We start from the raw sequence: 24,924 nt of genomic DNA, 5'->3' as shown, positions 1-24,924 counted from the left end.
TTAAATTGCCTTTCAAATGTCTATTCTTGGTGTTGGGTTTTATCAAATAAATTTCCCCAAAAAATGCGACTTATACTCCAGTGCGACTTATATATGTTTTTTCCCTTCTTTATTATGCATTTTCGGCCGGTGCGACTTATACTCCAGGGCGACTTATACTCCGAAAAATACGGTATTTACTTTATTTGTATTCATGAACACTTTTTTTTATGTCCTTTTCTTTCATCACAGTAAAAGCTGTCCATGTTCTTCTTTTCTCTACCTGCAGACAGAAGTAATTAATCACTGAGACATGAAGAAAAGGGGTAGGATTAAATAAGCTCGGCTTCTTCCTACTCCTTTTCGGACATGTTGAATTGTTCAACCGTGATGTGAAAAAAGAAAGAAACAAACCCACAATTATATTTGACCCAGCCATAGGACATTGGACATTAGGACATGTGCCAAAGTCCATCCAATTAGGTCCTTACTTTATGCAAATGTGCTTTTGGTGCCGTGACAACGACTAGCACCAAAGAATCTTTTTTAAAAAATGTACCGAACCCCAAGTGTGAACGCAGCCTCTTCAGAGTTGTTAATATTTCATGTGCATGTGCGTCCACAGCTCGTAGAGTCACTTTAGCGTTGCTACTGTGCCGCCATCTTAATTGAGTGATTAACGAGCGGGTCCTCGCCACTAATGACCGTTGGCGTACTAATGTTGTAGAATGGCATCGGTGACACGTGACACTGACCCTCCACGTCTGCTCTGCTTCCCCCGCCAGACATGCCCTGCGTGCAGGCTCAGTACGGGCCCGTGCCCCCAGGCTCCGCCTACTCCGGACAGTCCTTTGGTTACCAGGGCGACAGCTACAGCTCTGACCTAATGACATCCGACTACACCAAGCTGGACCTGGGCGGGGGCGAGATCTCGGCCGCGGCCGCCACCACCTCCCTGCCCAGCTTCAACGTCTTCGTGGAGGGCGGCTACGAGCCCAAGTCGTCCTGCCTCTACCAGATGCCCCCGCACAGGCCCGTCATCAAAAAGGAGGAGGACAGCTACCCGACTGCGCCGCAACTGGAGGCCCTGTCCTCCTCCGCCATGTACTTTAAACAATCTCCCCCTTCCACCCCTACCACTCCCTCCATGCCACCACAGCCCGGCACCTCCTTCCTGTGGGAGGAGCACTCCTTAGCCCCTCCGTCGCATCCCCACTCCATGGGCCCCAACCTGGACACAAGCGGCCTCAAGTCCCCCCGCTTCCCACACTTCTACCAACACTCGCCGCCCCACAGCGGGGGCAGCATAGGAGGCTACGAGGGTCTCTCGGGGGGCCTGGTGCGCACTTCGTCCTCCTCTTCCTCCTCATCGTCCTCAGTCTCCCACGCTCACGGCCCGCCCCTGGATCAGCAGCCCATGTACCAGCTGCACCGCGGGGCGGGGGGCACCAGCCTCACATTCCGCTCTCTGGCTCTCGGCCCCTGTGGGCCCTTGCTCGGGGACAGCCTGCCCTCGCCTCCGCCTCGCGGCCCCCAAGGAGAGGGCACCTGTGCGGTGTGCGGGGACAACGCCGCCTGCCAGCACTATGGCGTCCGCACATGCGAAGGCTGCAAAGGCTTCTTCAAGGTAAAACACAAGCAAACGCACACTCAGCACTTTTTGGCAAACCTGCACTTCATTTAAAGCAAATTGGACTCCAACCACCCCTCCTCTAGACCTCGCACCCCACTCTAAATTATCCCAGGAGTCATTATGAACGCACTGAACACCCACAGGGGTCGTCTCTCCCGGCAACCGAGTGGCCAAAGTGCGTGCACGGTTTTTGTGTGCGTGTGATTTATGTGAGAACACACGCTCTCGCTAAGACAACCGAGACAAAAATCCCTCCACGCTTTCACGCTCAGCCACTCCAGGTGAAATATAGTACCAGTATTTAAGGAAAAGTATTCTCTGCTGCCTTTCTACGTGTTTTCAATCTTACACTTCTACTCTATATGAGTCAGTATAACACATATCCCACGTACCATGTGACCACACACACACTCACACACACACCCACACACACACCTTGCCAGAAGACAGTTTTTAGTCATACTCACTTTTACTTTTTAATGTATAAGACATGCAGGAAGCGCCGCGCGGCAAAATATTTATGGCACTCTCAGTATGATGCAGATGCACACACAATAACGCTGTAATTCATTGAGGGTATATCCAAAGTACGCAAATCCCCCGTAAATATGCAAATTAATTTTAATTTAATACACTGTATTATATTATGCAATTTTATATCTATTTCAGATATTTAATATTATTCTTGTATTTTTTCTAAATTGAGACTTAAGCAGATGGTAGGAATTAATTATCCCTCTTTTCACTTATTTTACCAATTTAAAAACTAATTTAAAACATCATTTATTATAGTTGTATTTAATATGTTGTATCAATTTGATATATTGTTTGTATAATTATTTTTATTAATTTATATAGTTCGGATATAGAATCACAGCAACCGCATACATGCATTTGAATAAATCCTCTGGTTGGTAGGAGTAAATCATATTGTATTTAGTTATTTTACAAATATAAAAAGTAATTTAAAATGTATTAATTTATATTGAATATAGAAGGTCGATGGATGGAGGAATATTTGTATTTAATAAATGTATATATATTCTCTGTATTATTATTAGTTTATTTAGTTTGTCACATTTTTGAATACTCCCTCTTGTTGGTAGGAATGAATGATCAGCATTTTTCAATAACTTTACACATTTAAATTTTTAATTTTTTAAAAATATTTTAATTTAATATATTTGTATACAATCCATTATATTTGTTTGATATATTGTTTGTGTTATCTGTTATTTATTGAGTTGCAAGATTCACAGCAAGCACAGATGTATTTGAATAAACCCTCTGGTTGGAAGCAATAAATTATCCTTGTTTTCAATTAGTTTAACAATTTGTTTTCATTTAGTAATTAATGGAAGCTGGTTGCTGGCCAGGCCGCAGGCTCTCATCTCCCGCTTGCTTTGCACTCTTATTGCAGCAGCCATATATGATAACACACAAACACTTATTAGAAACAACATCATTTAGCACTGCGTGTCATTTGTTCCAGGAATCACATCATCAGCTAAAACATCTCTTCATCAGGCACTCCATTATCATCTTGCTTTTATTGTCCTTTCCTGATTATATTTAATGATACCAGAAGTTACTAGCGTGTTAAATTATTGTTAGTTCATTAGTGCAATTTGAAACACATTTTCAGTGGGAATTCATTTCAGCTTTGAACGCGTTTCCTGTTTTGATATTTTGGGTGGAAAAAATGTGCATCATTTAGATTTTTCCAATCATTTGTTTATAAAAAATAGTAAATAATAAGCAGATTGTTTTTACTTAAAATCTCAAGCATCTGCACTGATGTGTCAATCAAATATTACATTATATTTGCATGCAATAAAGCTCCCATCTTGCACTTGACAGAGAGCTCAGATTGCCCCTGATTAAGAAGCAGAAGATAATCGGGGGAGAGAAAAGAAAAGTCCCTAAAGGCTTTTCATTTAAATGGTGTCTATTAGCACATGTTACATGTCAAGACTCCATCTGCTCCCACAGTGGCCTCAGCATTGCTCATTGAGCTAATCCGCAACATTTGCTTTGTTTTACTTAAAGGAAGTCACCCCCCACACAGCTTGTTTCGCTTTCTGGTGCTTTGCGATCTTATATTATAGAGGAGCGTGCAATACTGAAGCACTGACAGTCATTCAAATCAGTTCCCAGTCAGTTCGACGACAAAGACAAGATCAAGTCAACACTACGCCTCTTTGTCTCCTTTACACACACACACACACACACACACACACACACACACACACACACACACACACACACACACACACACACACACACACACACACACACACACAGTCTTGTTGCCTTATTGAGACCTCCGAAAATTATTTTAATTTTTTAATTAATTTAGGCGCATTTCAATTTCTTACACACACTTGTTATTTCATATGTTGACCAGAGGGGGAGCACTTTTAAAACCGACACACAGTCAATTTGAAAAATCCCTCCTTTTTGGGTCCACCCTCATTTTGATAGATTTCACCACCACAGGTGCAAATGAGATCTCTATTTTTTTTGTTTTTTGTAATGTGCTTAAGGACGATGACAAACGAGTCACGGACCACAGATGGCCCCTGTGCCGCACTTTGGCCAACCCAGCTGTAGAAGCTAACTGTTAATGGCCACTATAGTCTTCGTACCGTAGTGCAATTGTTCATCCTATGGTCACATATGGGACGCGGGTTGTCTTACGTCAGCACCGGAAGTCGTAAAATCAGCTGTTCACCTGGCGTGTTTTTCCGGGGATTAATAGGGAAGTCCTTCTTTCGCTGCCGTCTTGTTTCATCATATATTGCTGCCTTTGCACCTGTCAATGTTTACTTTTGTATGCACATTAAATCAACAAAAAATCCTGACTTTGGAGCAATGATCACAGATTCTAGCATTTAGCTCTCTATTAGATGCAATGGTTTTCCGTATTGGGACCATGATTTCGGTCCTAACTTGTCCTCATATGAAAGGTACTTTTCCTTGTTGATGTCTCCAGAACACACCCACACACACACTAGCTATAAGTACTAATGCACAGGAATAGGTTGCATTCAGATAATTGCATGTATATGCAACTGCACATACAGTAAGTTGGAGGTCCCCCAGGTTACCTGTGCATGATGCGTCACCTAAATAAACACACAAGTGGACAACACTTGCAAACTTAAATTCTAATCACGCCTTGCCGAGCTGACTGCGACGAGAGGGCCGACACGTAAACCACTCATCTGGCATTAGCTCCCCATTACGCGTCAATTCGCCCGCTCGTGCCACAGCATATGAAATAATTGCTGTGCTTTTCCCGGGGGTATATGGACATGTGTGGTGCATAGCTTACTGTATGCTATGGTGTGCCTCTATTGTATTAATAAACAATAGTTTTAGAGATGTTTTTGCATGTACAGTTGCCAATGCACAGCCGTTTAATGCCAGTCAAAGCAAAAATAAGATTTAGAAGTATGCTCACAAAACACCCAATTGGATGTCATTGGGCACTGGTTCATGCATGTTTTTATTCTCAATTAAAACCAATATTTGGCTTTCCGTAACTCTTGCATCACTTCACTATGGTTTGTTCATTTTACGCCATCCGATAAATAAAACACTCATCTCCACAGTCTGCTTTTTTCTACATTTTTGCTGAAAAATAACAAAGTGATACTTCTCAGTGACTCGCTCAAAAACTGGCCTGTGATTTTTTTGATGTTATCTAATGAAAAACACCTATCTCCAGATTCTGCCAGTGACTCCCAGCAGGCACAATACTTTGATACAATGTTGACTAAACATACATATCCTTTAAAACTGACTTTGAAACCACGTCACAAAATAATTGAATTTGTAAATTAAGTTGATGTCTAACGTTGGATCCATGTTGTTGGTTGGAAAATGACCAAATTTCAATGGTCAAATCAACGTCACAACCTGACATTGAATAAACGTTGTCAAAAAGCATGTTTTTTCAACGTTGTATTTCCGTTGTAAAATACAGTTTGAAAATGACCAAAATTCAACTGTAAAATCAACGGCAGAACCCTACTTTGATTACACGTCGTCAAAAAGAATGTTGTTCCAACGTTAGTTTTGAGTTGCTTAACATCAGGACCTAATTCAACAAGTTCTCAACGTTTTTTTAATGTCTTGTGCCTGCTGGGCTTCTTCGTCCCCAAACTACGGCCCGCAGGCTGGATACAGCCCGCCAGCGTCCAAAAATCAGCCCGCGGGAAGTCCCAAGTAGTTAAAAAAAATATATATATATATATATATATATTTATTTATTTTTTTTATTATAATTTTTTAAAATCTGACCTTTCTAATCCATTTTCTACCGCTTGTTACTCTCGGCGTCTCCTAGCCACTCAGGCAAATCATATTGTCTAAAAATGTATTTTCCCATCGTTAGCGTGATATTATCGGCAAAGTGCTTGCTCTTTCAGTCAATTAGTGCGCGGGATATATATATATATATATATATATATATATATATATATATATATATATATATATATATACATATATATATATATATATATATATATATATATATATATATATATATATATATATATATATATATATACTGTATATATACATACATATATATCCACATATATACATGTCTACATATATACATATTTATATCTATATATACATGCATCTCCAGATTTGGGGAGTTTGTTTTTAACATTTAAAGCAACAAAACAACACTATTCAGTGTTTCCTACAATAATTAACCTGATATTACTCAGTTTGATTTACCTGTTATGCAAAACATGTATTTCAAAATTTGACAAAACGCAGCAAAACAAACGGGACTCTCACACTTACTCAGGGATTTGTTCATTTTGAATTAAATCTCCACATTTATTTTTAACTTTTTGTTTTAACCCGATAAAAGGACAGTGTTTTCCAGTGACTCCCACAAAAATTGGCCTGCAATTTACAAATTTTTGTTGACTAATACAAAACCCGTATCTCCACATTTGCAGAAAAGCAACAAAACAAAACTTTTAGGTGACTTACGCAACTGCTCTGTGATTTTGTTCATTTTGAATCATGTTGCTATCCAATGAAAATCGTTTTCTTAGCTTTTCCTTCTTACCACACGAAAAATAAAAACTTAGGTGACTGTCAGTGACTCTCACAAAAATCGGCCCGTGATTTGCAACTTTTTTATTATTTAATACAAAACATGATCTTAGTATTTTGTGAGCTTTTCCTTTTTACAAGATTAAATGTCATTGACACTTGCAAGCGGCGGACAAAACACGTACCTCCAAATTTTCCCAAAAGCAACAAAACAACACTTTTCAGCGACTCTTTTCAAATAATTTTGCAATCCAATGAAAAACATGCATCTCCACATGACTTGAGTTTTTCCCTTTTATTCGCTAAAAAGGCCATTTAAAAAATGTTTGCCTGAGAATTGTTTATTTTCCATTATCTGACAAAAATATGTATCCCCAAATGTGTTTTTTGTTTGTTTTTAAAAGGGAAAAACTTGGCGATACCTGTTTTTATCGCACAGCGTCTTCTGACACCCCCTACTGGTGTTGTTTATAATAAAATGCAGAGACATGTTTTATAACATAACTTTGAATGCCCATGAAAAGACAATGAGTGCCATTTTTGTTGTTGTTCCCCACACGGCCCGTTTCTGATTTCATTTTAATAAGGTCAGTAATAATCGCACGAGCCAGCCGAGGAGAAAACAGCTCCCGCGGGGCCCATTGAGTGCGGCGCGACCCGCGAGGCCCCCGAGGTGCCACGAGCTGACCCCCGAGCTTCACAAACAATCTGATCAGGCAATGCCTCTTTCCTTTCCGCCTGTCTCGCGGGAGCCTCCTCAGCGCGCCGCGTGCACGGCCGCCATTGTCAGGCCCCCGCGCTAATAAAATCGTCGCCCCTGCAGGCGACGCTTGTTGGGGAAATTAATTTCATCTAATTATACTGATGTCAGCGTCGCCTTTCAGCGCGTAATTAAAAAGTGACCTGCGAGCTTCTGCTTTCATTCTTTGCCAGGGAAAGCTGAAATTGAATTAAAGAAGTGAAATATGTGGCGCTTGATTGTGTTTGGAGGCTGATTATTGGAATGTCTGCTCTTCTTTTTTATTTATTTCTCTCCAGCGCACCGTGCAGAAGAACGCCAAGTATGTGTGCCTGGCCAGTAAGAACTGTCCCGTGGACAAAAGGAGACGCAACCGCTGCCAGTACTGCCGCTTCCAGAAGTGTCTGAGTGTGGGCATGGTCAAGGAAGGTAAGTACTTTGTACTATGAGTGTACGCCACTTTATACCCTGCAGTATCAAACACATCTACAAAACCCAAAACCAGTGAAGTTGGCACATTGTATAAATCGTAAATAAAAACAAAATACAATGATTTGCAAATCCTTTTCAACTTATATTCAATTGAATAGACTGCAAAGACAAGATACTTTACGTTCGAACTGGAAAACTTTGTTATTTTTTGCAAATATTAGCTCATTTAGAATTTGATGCCTGCAACATGATTTTAAAAAGCTGGCACAAGTGGCAAAAAAGACTGAGAAAGTTGAGGAATGCTCATCAAACACTTATTTGGAAAACCCCACAGGTGAACAGGCTTATTGAGAACAGGTGGGTGCCATGATTGGGTATAAAAAGCAGCTTTCATGAAATGCTCAGTCATTCACAAACAAGGATGGGGCGAGGGTCACCACTTTGTGAACAAATGCGTGAGCAAATTGTCGAATAGTTTAAGAACAACATTTCTCAACGAGCTATTCCAAGGAATTTAGAGATGTCACCATCTACGGTCCGTAATATCATCAAAAGGTTCAGACAATCTGGAGAAATCACTGCAAGGCCGAAATTGTAAATGCTGAAAGGTACATACAAGTTTTGGAGCAACATATGTGCCATCCAAGCAACGTTATCATGGACGCCCCTGCTTATTTCAGAAAGACAATGCCAAGCTACGTGTTACAACAGCGTGGCTTCATAGTAAAAGAGTGCGGGTACTAGACTGGCCTGCCTGTAGTCCAGACCTGTCTCCCATTGAAAATGTGTGGTGCAATATGAAGCCTAAAATACCACAACGGAGACCCCAGACTGTTGAACAACTTAAGCTGTACATCAAGCAAGAATGGGAAAGAATTCCACTTGAAAAGCTTCAAACATTGGTCTCCCAAACGTTTACTGAGTGTTGTTAAAAGGAAAGGCCATGTAACACAGTGGTAAAACTGTCCCTGTGCCAACTTTTTTGCAATGTGTTACTGCCATTAAATTCTAAGTTAATGATTATTTGCAAAAAAAAATTACCGTTTCTCAGTTCGAACGTTAAATATCTTGTCTTTGCAGTATATTCTATTGAATATAAGTTGAAAAGTATTTGCAAATCATTGTATTCTGTTTTTATTTACGAATTACACAACGTGCCAACTTCACTGGTTTTGGGGTTTGTAGTAGTTTGTTTGTGGTCCGGTCAACATGAATGCACCTCATCACCACCATATCTTAGACTTAGACTAGACTTCCTTTTTAGACTTAGAGAGTCTTATCTTTGAGGGTGCTGGTAATTATCAAGGTTATTTCGAACATTAACAAAACCACATTGAAGATCATCACCATTCAACAAGTCCAAAAAGGAGTAGGTAGAAGCAAAGGTTATTTAATGGGTCAAAACTGCAGTATCAAGTCATTGTACCCCGTTGGGACGTCAGAATAAATGTTTGTAGGCGCAAAAAAAAGCACAAAAAGTCATCTGTCAAATGTGAAACCACATAACGTAGGAGTCAGACTACCCAGGAACAAACCGCAGTAGCCTTGAAGGTACAATGGTGTACTTTTTCTGGGTTCAGGAGAATATTATACAACAATATCGCTGTACTTTGTGGCTTTAAACTGGGGTGTGTTGCCCTTTAAGAGAGTGATGTGAACATAATTAATTTTATATAGCGCTTTTGTGACGCAATGCACTTTTTTTTCTTATTTTTTGTTATATTTTTATTCTTATTTTTGCTTTTTATTTTTATTCTTATTGTAATATTTTTCTATTTTGTTTACATTTATACCCCCATTATTTACTTTCTACTTTTTAAATTTGATGTCAATTCTGTACACTGCTCCTGGAATTTTAATTTTCCTGAGGGAACTCTCCTGAAGGAATCAATAATGTACTATCTATCTATCTATCTATCTATCTATCTATCTATCTATCTATCTATCTATCTATCTATCTATCTATCTATCTATCTATCTATCTATCTATCTATCTATCTATCTTTACATGGAGAAAATCCATTATTTGCATTTAAGCTCCATTTAAACCAGTGTGGCTGGCACTGGGAGCAAGGTGGAATGGCTGAAGCTGGATTCGAACCAGTAACGCACAAGTTTCTGGATGGTCATTTTACCATCTGAGCCACGCCACACTGTCTTGGTGAAGTTTGTTTATCACGGGGCTATTTAAAGTCCAAGGCAAGCAAGCTTCAGAAAAAGAAAGAAAAAACATAATTTTCAAATCTGCTAAGCTAACTTATGTTATGTTTAAAAGGCTAAATGAAGTTTAAATTCCTATGACGAGTGAATAACGAGAGTTTCAGCTGAAAACTACTGTGTCAATTTTTGATTGCTATTTAAAGACTTCGCTTTTTCGTGAAGTTTTTAGTTAATGGACTTTTTTGACTTTTTTCTTTTTGAATATATATTTTAAGCCACTTTTTTCAAGTCCTTTGTATCCTTTTTAATAACAATCAAATTTCATTTAATTGTTGTTTTAAGTCACTTATGTTTTTTTTGTACAGCGCTTTGTGATTTCTATCTGTGAAAAGCGCTTTATAAATAAAATGTACTTACTTACTATACGATGGGAGCCGTTTAGGCAGCAGGACCTATTCAGCAGGTTGTTTTCACATAGTGAAACTTTATGAATAATTATGAATTCACAATAATTAGCGATAAAACAATTATTAAAATGAACAAATTACCACCACAACCACACCTCACATATTGTGTCAACTTTTAATTACTAGACTATAGCAGCCCATTTAGGCAGCAAAGTGTATTTGGCAGGTTGTTGCCCCATAATAAAACTGTATAAACAAGTATGAAATAATGATAAACAGGCATGAAGTACACAAATGACTACCACTGATTCACATATTGTGTCACCTTTTGAACATACGATGGCAGCCCATTTAGGCAGCAACACCTATTTGGCCAGAAATAAAAACGCATCAAGTATACAAATTTACACCACTAATACACATACCATGTCAACTTTTGATTACTACATTATGGCATCCCGTTTAGGCAGCAAGGTGTATTTGACTGGTTGTTGCCCCATAATAAAACTTAAACAAGAAGTAAGAAATATTAATGAAAACGCATTAAGTAGACAAATTAACACCACTGATACACATATCTTGTCAACTTTTGATCACTATACTATGGCAGCCCATAATAAAACTTAAAAACAAGAAAGAAATATAATCAAACACACATCAATTAAACAAATCAACAGCACTGATACACATAGTGGGTAGACTTTTGATTAATATATTATGGCAGCTCGTTTAGGCAGCATAGCATATTGCCGCATAGTACAATTTTATAAACAATATATGAATTGATAATGATTAATAATAAAAAGAAAATTGCAGTGACTAAATAAAGTAACATCCCAACCACACATGGTGCGTCAACTTTTGATCATTATACGATGGCAGCCTGTTTAGGGAGCATAGCATATTGCCACATAGTAAAACTTTATAAACAATATATGATTTAATAACGATTAATAGTAGAAAAATGCAGTGACTAAACAAAATAACAACCTGACCACACATGTTGCATCAACTTTTGATCATTATTTTATTGCGGCCTGTTTAGGCAGCACAGCATATTGCCGCATAGTACAACTTTATAAACAATATATGAATTAATAATGATTGATAATAAAAAGAAAATTGCAGTGATTAAATAAAGTAGCATCTCGACCACACATGGTGTGTCAACCTTTGATCATTATACGATTGCGGCCTGTTTAGGCAGCATAGCATATTGCCGCATAGTACAACTTTATAAACAACTATGAATTAATAATGATTAATAATAAAAAGAAAATTGCAGTGACTAAATAAAGTAACATCCCGACCACACATGGTGTGTCAACCTTTGATCATTATACGATGGCGGCCTGTTTAGGCAGCATAGCATATTGCCGCATAGTACAACTTTATAAACAACTATGAATTAATAATGATTAATAATAAAAAGAAAATTGCAGTGACTAAACAAAGTAACAACCCGACCCCACAAAGCGCGTCAACTTTTTATCATTTTACAATGGCAGCCTGTTTAGGCAGCATAGCGAATTTGGCTGGTTGCTGTCACATGTGACAAAGTTTCACTATGCATAGGGAAACTTTGTCAATAACTCTGAACCACTAATAATTATTAATGATGAAGTACATCAAGTAAACACATTGACACTGGTGACACACATACTGTATCAACCTTTGATTACTGCACTATGGTAGTCCATTTATATTGAGACAGTTGTGTTCACACTGCAAAACTTTATTAATAAGTATGAATTGATAATAGAAAAAACAGCCTAACACTACTGACACACACACAGTGCTGACTTCTGATTTGTATACTACAGGAGCCCGTTCAGGCAGCAAGACATTTTCAGCTGTGAAACTTTATAGACTTTAAATGAATTATTGATAAGTTTAGTAATGACAAATATGACTTTGATGCTTCAAGGCAACCTCGGTGAGGGAAAAACATGGACTTAAAAAGACAATGCAGACTAGAAGCCCACAAGGGAGTTAAAACCGGAAGAAACCAAGATGGAGTCTTATGTTTCTGCCTCCTTTGACAGCATGCATTACTCCCATAGGACAAGGTGCAAACACCCACACCTGTCTCTTACATCAACAAGTCACAACTCCAGTGCCACCTGCTGGCTGATCACCTCTGGTGTGGGAATGCTGTGCAGCATGCTTCCTCTCACTGCTGGGAGAAACTGACAAAACCTCTCGTCTTTTAGGGCAGAGCTTCATTGGTACTATTATTCACGCGTGCATGTTGTGTCTCCACAGTGGTGCGCACCGATAGCTTGAAGGGGCGTCGTGGTCGTTTGCCCTCCAAACCAAAGAGCCCCCTGCAGACAGAGGTGGCCCCTCCCTCTCCGCCCCTCAGCCTGGTCTCCGCTCTGCTGCGGGCTTATTCCCACTGCACGCCCCATGACCTTGACTACAGCCAGGTAGCTTTCCTGGGATAGAAAAATGTATCCGGTCAGAAGCTCCTTATGTGTCCTTATTTCTTCTTCTCTGCGTCCCACAGTTCAGTGCTGCCGACCCCCCGTCGTCTTCCTCGGACGCCGAGCAGATCCACCTTTTCTACCGGCTCCTCACCATTTCGATGGAGACCACGCGGTGCTGGGCTGAACGACTGCCGGGGTTCTCCGAGCTCCTGCGGGACGATCAGAACCTGCTAATAGATTCCGCCTTCTTGGAGCTGTTTGTATTGCGATTGGCTCATAGGTGAGGAAGATGCACACACCGTTATATTTATTTACTTGAATTACTGGCAAACATCCATCCGTTCCTGCTGGCTGGAGCCCATCCCAGCCCACTAAGGCCGAAAGGCACCCTGTCATTCACAGTACAAGTGCAAACGCATGAAATCCAGCTATGTGAACCACTACACTCACAATGATGTAGTATAGGCAGTAGGAGTGTTTTGAAAAAGTTTCATTATAATTATCATACCAAATAATGCATTGCGAGAATTGGTTTGAATTGAGAATCGATTCTGAATCAAATCCTCACCTCAGGAATTGGAAAGGGATCCAATCCTTGGGCGCCCAAAGATTCACACCCCTAAGAGGCAGTATAGTAAACATAGTACTGGTTACAAGTGGCACTTAGACCATTTTTTTGCCGCGCCACACTTGTGTGCCGTTAGCTATTGTCTGTTGTGCTTTGGGAAATTATGCAACTTCACCTAATTCAGGGGTCGGCAACTAGCGGCTCTAGAGCCGCATGCGGCTCTTTAGCGCCGCCCTAGTGGCTCTCTGGAACTTTTTCAAAAATGTATGAAAAATGGAAAAAGATGAGGGGAAAAAATATATTTTTTGTTTTAATATGGTTTCTGTAGGAGGACACACATGACACAAACCTCCCTAATTGTTATAAAGCACACTGTTTTTATATATGCGCTTCATATATGCTTCACTGATTCGAGTATTTGGCGAGCGCCGTTTTGTCCTACTAATTTTGGCGGTCCTTGAACTCACCGTAGTTTGTTTACATGTATAACTTTCTCTGACTTTCTAGGACGTGTTTTTTGCCACTTCTTTTTCTGTCTCAATTTGTCCACCAAAGTTTTAACGTTGTGCATGAATGCACAAAGGTGAGTTTTGTTGATGTTATTGACTTGTGTGGAGTGCTAATCAGGCATATTTGGTCACTGCATGACTGCAAGCTAATCGATGCTAACATGCTATTTAGGCTAGCTGTATGTACATATTGCATCATTATGCCTCATTTGTAGGTATATTTGAGGTCATTTAGTTTCCTTTAAGTCCTCTTAATTAAATTTATATCTCATGACACATGTGATATGGCTTTTAATTTTTTGTTTTTTGTTTTTGTATTTTTGGTCCAATATGGCTCTTTCAACATTTTGGGTTGCCGACCCCTGACCTAAGTGGTCCAAAAAATATTTTTTGCAAATCACTAATTATAATCTGCAAATAATGTGCCGTTGCTTAGTGTCGGTGCTGTGTAAAACTCGGCGTAACCGCGTAATACTCCATGTCAGTAGGTGACAGCAGGTAGTTAATTGCTTTGTAAAAGTCGGAATGTGTCGGGTGAGACGAGGATGGTCTGTTGTGATCCCAATATGTAGACCACAGTGGGAGGCAACGTGCAGATAAAAAAAAGTATGTAATGCTTATACAAAAAATGAACAAAAAGGAAAGGGAAAGGAAAAGGCAATGGCTATGGCTATGCAAAACAAAAGTAAAACTGAACTGGCTACAAAGTAAACAGAAATAGAATGCTGGATGACAGCAAAAACTTACGGCGTCTACAAAGTACATCTGTACATGACATGACAATCAACAATGTCCACACAAAGAAGGATAGCAACAACGTAAATAGTCTTGCTTGCTAACACAAAGCAGGTGCGCGGAATAGTGCTCAATGGAAGACATGAAACTGCTACAGGAAAACAGCAACAAAACAGGAAGGGCCACCAAAATAACAGCGCAAGACAAGAACTAAAGCACTACACACAGGAAAACACTAACAAACTCAAAATAAGGCACGACGACCTGGTGGAGTTTCATTTTTTAATGTTTTCTGCTGGTGGTGTGCCTCCAGATTTTTTTATATAAAAAAATGTGCCTTGCCTCAAAAAAGGTTGAAAAACACTGACCGAGACAGTATCTCAATCAATCAATCAATCAAAGTTTATTTATATAACACTTAATCACAAGTGTCTCAAAGGGCCGCACAATCCGACAACGACATCCTCTGCTCAGATCCCACATCTGCTGCCTCACCCTTGCTCAGGAGGGATGTTGTTGGATTACTATTACATGTTTGCCTGTTTAGCTGCGTGTTGCCACCTAGGGAAACTGTATACGAATGATATTATTATATCATGATAATTGGCCAGCGTGGCGCTGATGGTAGAGTCAGCAACTTCAGGGTTCCAGGTTCGATTCCAGCTTCTGCCATACTAGTCTCTGCCGCTCTGTCCTTAGGCAAGACACTTCACTCACCTTGCTCCCAGTGCCACCCACACTGGTTGAAATGTAGCTTAAATGTAGACAATGGGTTTTACTATGTAAAGCACTTTGAGTCTCTCGAGAGAAAAAGCGCTATTTAAATATAATTCACTTCACATATTTAATAAAACATTTTTTTTAAATTTCACTGTAACACCACTGACACACATACAGAGTCTGCTTTTGATCATCTGGCAGTCTGTTCAGTATATTCAGTGGCTTTTTGCTACATAGTGAATCTTTGTAAATCAGCATGGAGGAATTGTTACAAATTAATTACAAAAATGCATCAAGTCAACAAATGTAGAAGTTGACACCACTGACACACATACAGTGTTGTCGTTTCATTAGTGTGCTTTGACAGCCCGTTCAAGCGGCACAGTATTCGGCAGCTTGTGGCTACATAATGAAACTTTATTAACGCTGTAGGTATGGAATAATTGTAATTAATTACAAAAGTACATCAATTCAAAAGATTTACAGGTTAACACCACTGACACGCATACTGGGTTGTTGTTTGATTAGTACACTTTGACGGGCCGTTTAAGCGGCATGATATTCGGCCGCTTGTTGCCACGTAGTGAAACTTCATGAACAGGTATGGATTAATAGCAATTCATTACAAACAAACTATCAAGTCAACAGATTTACAGATTAACACCACTGACACGCACGCATACTATGTTGTTGTTTGATTATAGTTTGATCATAGTCATTCACATTGACGTCCCACTGGGGTGAGTTTTTCCTTGCCCGTATGTGGGCTCTGTACCGAGGATGTCGTTGTGGCTTGTGCAGCCCTTTGAGACACTTGTGATTTAGGGCTATATAAATAAACATTGATTGATTGATTGATTGATTGAGTGATTAGTATACTTTCACACCTATTTAGGCCCCTTTAGGTTATCCAGGGTAAATCCCACCTAACCGTATTGTTGTCCACACACACACAATGGTCGTTTAAGACCCTCCCCTCCTACATCCACCGGCGCAACGCGACCTAGTACGCATGCGCGGAAAATGTGCACGTTATAGTCACCTCCAGTGTTGCTTTGTGTGCAAGTTCTTAAATTTAATTTAACTTATCTGAACAATATCCAGTGCTGTGGTATATATATTAACTGGAATCCAGTGTGCTGTGGGGCCCTATTGTAGTGAATCACACCTGAGCCATCATAAATTAATCAAATCTTTAATGGACATGTGGAAGTAAACAATGTGACAAAGAACATTTTACATCAATCAATCTAGGGATCTAGATATCTGGTCAGGACACTCCTCACTATTTTGCCTTCACCTTCATTGTCCATTTGTCTTTGGTGACCTTATATACTCTGGACCTAGACATTGAGTCCACAACATACATGGCGGACAATAATACAGTCTGCTTTGCCAGTCCAAAAGCTTTCGCCGTTTTCCGTAGTCTTCCCTCGACTGCCAAGTAATACAAAGCACACGCTACCTTTTTTATCACATCTACGGGAGCCCGCATTCTCGTTGTCTCTCCTTCGACAAATGGACAATATTTTTCACTAAGTAGAATCACAGCTGACCTGGACATTTGAAAGTTCTCTTGCCGTCTGAGAAGTGTTGTATCCCAAATAGCTGCAATCGCTTTCTCTTAAGGTATTCATTAGAGATGATAAATGCTTTAAAATGTAATATCAGAAATTGTCGGTATCGGTTATAAAAAGTAAAATTAATGACTTTTTAAAACACCGCTGTATGGAGCGGTACATATCTGGTAAAACACGGACGTAGGACTCTGGACTGAAACTGTGTGCCTTCATTGTTTTTGTAGCTGTTGTTTTGAGGCATGTTTAAAAAAAAATAAAAATAATGCACTTGGTGAAAGTCAAAGTATAGTATTTCCCATAGTTGTAGGGGGTATCAGGATTATCTCAGGGAGAGCATGTCCCAAATTCCAAGCTGTTTTGAGGCATGTTAAAAAAAAATGCACTTTGTGACTTCAATAATAAATATGGCAGGGCCATGTTGGCACTTTTTTCCATAACTGGAGTTGAAGTTGTTTTCTTATTTTGGAAAACCTTGTTTTTGATTGATTGATTGAAACTTGTGTTAATAGATTGCACAGTACAGTACATATTCCGTACAATTGACCACTAAATGGTAACACCCGAATAAGTTTTTCAACTTGTTTAAGTTGGGGTCCACGTTAATCAATTCATGGTAAAGTTACATTGTTTAATGCATCCAGCGGGGCATCACAACAAAATTAGGCATAATAATGTGTTAATTCCACGACTGTATATATCGGTATCAGTTGATATCGGAATCAGTAATTAAGAGTTGGACAATATCGGAGTATCGGATATCTGCAAAGAAGCCATTATCGGACATCTCTAGTATTCATGTGTGATTTCCACAAGCGTCTGTACAGACGGAAGGAGAAACACGGGCATATCTGGATGACTCGCCTCCATCTTTCCAGTGGTTTCCGCCGAGTTACGAAACCGCTTAGGCTAAATACTAGAGATGTCGATAAATGCTTTAAAATGTAATATTGGAAATTATCGGTATCGGATTTTTTATTATCGGTATCGGGTTTTTTTATTTTTTATTAAATCAACATAAAAAACATAATATACACATACAATTAGTGCACCAACCCAAAAAACCTCCCTCCCCCATTTACACTCATTCACACTCATTCATACAAAAGGGTTGTTTCTTTCTGTTGTTAATATTCTGGTTCCTACATTATATATCAATATGTATCAATACAGTCTGCAAGGGATACAGTCCGTAAGCACACATGATTGTGCGTGCTGCTGGTCCACTAATAGTACTAACCTTTAACAGTTAATTTTACTCATTTTCATTCATTACTAGTTTCTATGTAACTGTTTTTATATTGTTTTACTTTCCTTTTTATTCAAGAAAATGTTTTTAATTTATTTATCTTATTTTATTTTAAAACATTTTTTAAAAAGGACCTTATCTTCACCATACCTGGTTGTCCAAATTAAGCATAATAATGTGTTAATTCCACGACTGTATATATCGATATCGGTTGATATCGGTATCGGTATATAAAGAGTTGGACAATATCGGAATATCGGATATCGGCAAAAAGCCATTATCCCTACTAAAAACCTATTCGTTTAAGGAGTTATCCGGCTTAATGTAGACAGGGCCTTAGGCCGCATAGCTTATTCGGCTGCTTGTTGCCACAGAGGGAAATTTTATGAACAGGTATGCATTAATAGCAATTAATTACAAAAAAAAAAACGATCAAGTCAACAGATTTACAGATTAACACCACTCACACACACACTGCATACTTGCCAACCTTGAGACCGCCAAATTCGGGAGATGGGGGGGCTGAGGTGGGGGTGAGTGGGGTTTAGTGGTAGCGGGGGTGTATATTGTAGTGTCCCGGAAGAGTTAGTGCTGCAAGGGGTTCTGGCTATTTGTTCCGTTGTGTTTATGTTGTGTTACGGTGCGGATGTTCTCCCGAAATGTGTTTGTCATTCTTGTTTGGTGTGGGTTCACAGTGTGGCGCATATTTGTAACAGTGTTAAAGTTGTTTATACGGCTACCCTCAGTGTGACCTGTATGGCTGTTGATCAAGTATGTCTTGCATTCACTGTGTGTGTAAAAGCCGCATATATTATGTGACTTCGCTGTTTGTATGGAGGAAAAGCGGACGTGACGACAGGTTGTAGAGGACGCTAAAGGCAGTGCCTTTAAGGCAGGGGTGTCCAAAGTGCGGCCCGGGGGCCATTTGCGGCCCGCAGCTAATCGTTTACCGGCCCGCCACACATTGTGGAAATTCTATTGCAAAAATAAAAAATAAAACATTGCAATGTTGACACAAAGCTGCCATGAAGGCTGTTTTTTTTCTTTTGTCTATCTTTCTTTTTCTTTTTTTGGCCATTGCTCAAAAAAAACAAAAAAAACCTATGTTATAATGAATTATTGACCTATTCTAGGCTCCAATTACTTCAAATTTTTCACTTTAAAATGTTTTATGTGGAAAATATTGCATATGTTGTGTGGTTGCCATTTAAATACATCAATGTTTTCTTTGACAAAAGACCATAAAACAAACAAAATAATAGTTCAAACGTAAAATGGACAGATATATCTGAAGTTGATCTCGTAACTTAAGTGTTGAAAGTTAAAAAAAAAACAGTATAAATGTATCACTTTATGGGTGGGAGACCTTTTGGATCCCAACAATATTTAGTGGGATTTTATTTATATTTTCTCTGTGATTGCTCAAAAATAATAATGAATTAAAATCAATGGTGTCCTGCATTATTGATCTTTTAGAGCTCTAATTACTATATACTGCATATTTCAGTTTTACTATAAAAAAATAAAAAAATAAGTTGTCTTTTTTTACTTTTTTTTACCTTTTTGGTCCCCGGGAGCCCTAAAGGTATAAAAACAAAATCCATATATTTTGTTATGGTTTGAAAATGAAAAATATCAAAATGGCCCCCGCATGCTTTAATTTCTCCGTGTGCGGCCCTCAGTGGGAAAAGTTTGGACACCCCTGCTTTAAGGCATGCCCCCAATATTGTTGTCCGGGTGGAAATCGGGAGAAATTCGGTAGAATGGTTGCCCCGGGAGATTTTCGGGAGGGGCACTGAAATTCGGGAGTCTCCCGGGAAAATCGGGAGGGTTGGCAAGTATGACATACTGTGTTGTCGATTCATTAGTATACCGGTAATATACATCAGGGAGTATTCTGTTCTCCGACAGTTTGAAAACCCCTGACACAAAACATTTCGTTTGTTACATTTTCATATGCCTTTTTCCTCCGTAATTGGCAGAAACAAGTCTGCTGCAGTTACCAAATATGGTTCCCTTGCCCCCCCCCTGATCAAGGAGTTAACATTTGTTTCATGTGTAAGAGGACAGCAGGCTTTCTGAAAGGCTTGCCTGTAATGTACAGTACAGCATGTACTCTAAGTGTGTTGCTGTATCTCCTCTGTAGGAGGAGCGCAGCTGAGTAATTGGCCATATGAAGAGAATTATGAATGGAGTCGCTGGCTATGACAGCAGCTACACCCACGGAGTTCCACTTTTCTGGATGTGTGACGCACAAGCGGGCTGTGTGTTTGCGTGTGTGTGTGTGTGTGTGTGTGTGTGTGTGTGTGTGTGTGTGTTTGTGTGTGTGTGTGTGTGTGTGTGAATGTGTGTGTGTGTGTGTGCGTGCGTGCGTGCGTGCGTGCGTGCGTGTGTGTGTGTGTGTGTGTGTGTGTGTGTGTGTGTGTGTGTGTGTGTGTGTGTGTGTGTGTGTGTGTGTGTGTGTGTGTGCTGTGAATTGACAAGATCAATTCCCTCTGAAAAAGACAAGTCATCTGAGATGTATGTTAGCAGGAAATTCATGCTCAATCCAAGATAAAGTCCCCATGCAGCGTCCAGCACAGGGAGTATGTGTGTGTTGCGGTGCCATTACGACTCCCCCAGGGCCGTCTGCGCCTCAGCATCGCCCCGGGTTACCGCTCGGCTCCAGCAAGGCATGCGGCAGCTTCAATTTATGGAGAGAAGCGGGGCTCGGGCCGACAAGCTCGTCCTTTTGTCCCGGCTGTCGTCTTTAGGGCCAAAAAAACAACACCGTCAGACACACTTACTCACCCCAGCATGCTGGTGATGTACAACTTTGCTCTCCTAGTCGGTCCAGGTGCAGGGTGGGTAGGCGATGGGCGGTGGCGTCACAGCTCCAGCAGGGGAAGGAAAGCTCAGGCTGGGACTGTGAGTCACCCCCAAACACCCGACTCATGCACACACCATGCAGCCCCGTTTTATACTCGGTGCGGCCCTGCTCGCGTTGACCCTGTGTTGAACTCAATGCCTCCCAGACCCCCCCCCATTCCCACCTTACGTGTGTATGTTCGTCAGAGTGTGTGTGCACACTGTGTGTGTAAGAGTAAATTTACTCCATTTTCCTGGGCCCGCCGTTGCTGTAAGCACCCCCGTCACCAAACACTTTCAGTGGTTATGGGTGGGTTGCCGTGGCGATCCCGTCGTCAGGGGGGAGTGGAATGCATGGCAGAAATCCAGCTGTTTATATAACGTGATTGTCGACGGCTGCTTGGGTACCAGCGCGTCACATCTGCGCATTGTTTGGAGTCTGCTTTGATATGCGACACACTGCGGGGTTATTTTTTATTGCCATTTCTTTACGTGAATGCGCTGAATTTAAAGGGCCCATGTCTTATTATTCCTCCACAAGTCTATGTTAGAAGTGTGTTCTAGCATTGATGCCGCAACGTAGACAGTTTAAAAGTGCTTTTATTAAGCCCGACTGGGAACAGGCCGCTTTATGTGTCTGTAGCTTTTAATGCTAATGTTTGTCCACTTCTGTGTCCATGAAGCGCACTTTATCCACTTTCTGACTTTACACTGTAACTCTGCACTTATTCAACGTAAAACAGTAGTACCTCAACTTAGTTGGTTCAGTGGTACTTGTGTCTCAAATCAACGTCGCCCACTGAAATGAATCGAAATCAATGAATTGGTGCAAATCCGCAATTTCAACATGAGAAACAAGCTTCTAAATATAAATATGATATGAAAAACAAAACAACAGAATGTACTACAAACAACTGCAATAGTTTTACAAAGTCTTATAATAATGATTTGCAGAATTTACCTTGGAGAGTTCTGCGGTATCTCCTCCCAGCTGCTCCTCGGTCAAACACACCATCAGGAGCTTTTACATATTTTCATTGATAAATATCCCCTGCTTAGATATTATTTAGCGTTCTTGACTGGCATCCAAGTTAGCTAGCGACACGCTCGATAATGCTTTTTTTAGGATTTCTTTCTTTAATTCAATGAATATCATCCACTTCTTCTTCTCAGCACTGTCCCTACTCTCACTTTCTACCTTCCCATCGTTGGAAAATTTAAGTCGATCTCTATCTATTAGCTAATGCTATCAAGTAAGAGCAGATGTTTTGGTCGGATCTTACGGGGTTCACTGTGGCATTCGCTACGCCAATTAATGGCGGAGATGTTTGTTACTCAAATTTTTGCCTGCAACTTAAAGCATAACAGCTTTTATTTCAAAACATTTTTCACATTTTTGAACTGTTAAGTTGTATATATACTGTACAGGCCAAAAGTTTGGACACACCTTCTCATTCATTGCGTTTTCTTTATTTTCATGACTATTTACGTTGTAGATTGTCACTGAAGGCATCAAAACTCTGAATGAACACATGTGGAGTTATGCACTTAACAAAAAAAGGTGAAATAACTGAAGAAACTAGAATATAAAACGTGTTTTCAGTTATTTCATCTTTTTTTGTTAAGTTCATAACTCCAACATGTGTTCATTCATAGTTTTGAGGCCTTCAGTGACAATCTACAATGTAAATAGTCATGAAAATAAAGAAAACACATTGAATGAGAAGGTGTGTCCTTTTGGCCTGTACTATATATATATATATATATATATATATATATATATATATATATATATATATATATATATATATATATATATATATATATATATATATATATATATATATATATATATATATATATATATATATATATATATATATAATATATATACAGTATATATATATATATACTGTATATATAAATGTATAAATATATAAATATATGTATATATATATATATATATATATATATATATATATATACACATATATGTATATATATATTTATACATTTATATATATATATATATATATATATATATATATATATATATATATATATATATATTTACATATATTTATATATATATATGTATATATATATATTTTTTTATTTTTTATTTTTTTTTATTTTTACATCATACGTCAATATATCACATATCACATAAAACAACGTAACTTTAAGCATTGCATTACATTCGCATTTGAACAGCAACAACAACATGCTAGGTTAGCCTACTTGCTGACCTAAAGCAGAATGATCAAACTTGCGGTTTCCACGTTTGTAATTGACTGGCAGACGGTTGCAGGTGTTTTAAAAAATATATTTTAACAAAAACTTACATTTAATTTCGAGATGTCCAGTAGGAAATGATGGTCGTCATCCAGCCAGGTAGTATTATGTCCATGAGTAAGGAGGTGCTATTAAAGGGATCAGCCTTCCTAAGCCAGAACTATAAATTGAACCACAAAGTAAAATGTAGAATAAAAATGTCTTATTTACACTACAGCATGTTGAAAGAAAATATTATGGGATCTCAACTAAGCACTTTTTTTTCAACCCGGCTCTTCCATCTGTCTTCCCTTTATTTCAGCTTCTAGTTATTTCAGGCTGTTAATAGGAAGGGAGCATGCTGTTTAGTCAGGCACTCATAAAGACGACTTTATGATCCTCGCTGTCTCCATCTCTGCTGCTTGGTTCTCAGTTGTTAGTGGAAGCCTTTTCATTCCCTCATTAAGACATATTTCCATCGCACGCAGCAGCCCAAGCCAAGGTACTTTAACTTTAAAGCCATGCCTGTTTAGGCGATATGCCTCTTGATCAATTATATTTGCCGGAAGGAGATGTTTGAAAAGACATTGACTTGGTGTTTGATGTGTGTCCAAACTGTATGTGCTGCATCCTCACTTTTCAGGAGTAATCTGTTCCAAAAGGTTTAGACGAAGACTGAAGACATCCACAATAAATAATGTAAATACAATTAAAAAAACACATACATATTTGTAGTTTTACATGCAGAGGGAGGACAATGTGAAATACATATACATGTACTTTTATTGACAACTACTGTTGGTGAAGACGGCAGTGTAGAGGGAGGAGGGGAGTGAAGATTTACATTTGTACTTTGTGATGAGTTCTTTACTATCTCTCATTATGTATCATATTCTCATCTAGCAACTCATCTTCTCATCTAGATTCTCTGTTTTCTCATATAGCATATCATATTCTCGTCTAGCATCTCATATTTTCATCTCGCCTCTCATAATCTCATCCAGCATATCATATTCTCATTCAGCATCTGATTATATCATCTGGCATCTCATATTCTCATCTATCATCTCATCGTCTCATCTCGCATCTCATGTTCTCATCTAGCATCTCATATTCTCAATCAGCATCTCATATTCTCATCTGTCATCTCATATCCTCAACTATCATCTCATCAAGCATCTCATCCTCCCATCAAGTATTACATTTTATCTAGCATCTCATCTACTCATCTGTCATCTCATGGTCTTACCTAGCATTTAAATTTCTCTTCTAGCATCTCGTTTTCTCTTTCAGCATCTCATGTTCTCATTCAGAACATCATTTTCTAATCTGGAAGCTCATCTTCTCAACTAGCATCTCATCTTCGCATCTGGCGTCTCTTGTTTTCATGTAGCATTGCAATTTCTCATCTAGCACATCATATTCTCATTCAGCATCTCATGTTCTAATATGTGATCTCATCTAACACTTAATTTGCTCATTCAGCATCTCATGTTCTAAAATGTCATCTCATCTTCTCATTTAACACTTAATTTGCTCATTCATCATCTCATCTTCTCATCTCGCATGTCATGTTCT

General features: G+C 39.2%; 1 protein-coding gene across 2 annotated transcripts in view; it reads left to right on the top strand.

Moving 5' to 3' along the window:
- Positions 1–24,924, top strand: part of nr4a3 (nuclear receptor subfamily 4, group A, member 3) — a 46,230-nt gene that overhangs the window by 10,145 nt on the left and 11,161 nt on the right. For both annotated transcript variants that reach the window (XM_062062901.1, XM_062062900.1), the window contains exons 3-6: positions 765–1,606; positions 7,739–7,868; positions 12,704–12,867; positions 12,948–13,147. In XM_062062901.1, the coding sequence (XP_061918885.1) occupies positions 767–1,606; positions 7,739–7,868; positions 12,704–12,867; positions 12,948–13,147 (1,334 nt within the window). In that variant the 5' untranslated portion in view covers positions 765–766. The remainder of the gene's footprint in view (positions 1–764; positions 1,607–7,738; positions 7,869–12,703; positions 12,868–12,947; positions 13,148–24,924) is intronic.

Source organism: Entelurus aequoreus, linkage group LG11 (genome assembly GCF_033978785.1).
Source record: "Entelurus aequoreus isolate RoL-2023_Sb linkage group LG11, RoL_Eaeq_v1.1, whole genome shotgun sequence".
NCBI classification, from domain to species: domain Eukaryota; kingdom Metazoa; phylum Chordata; class Actinopteri; order Syngnathiformes; family Syngnathidae; genus Entelurus; species Entelurus aequoreus.
Note: the sequence above shows the minus strand (reverse complement) of the source record. Positions and strands in the feature narration are given on the sequence as shown.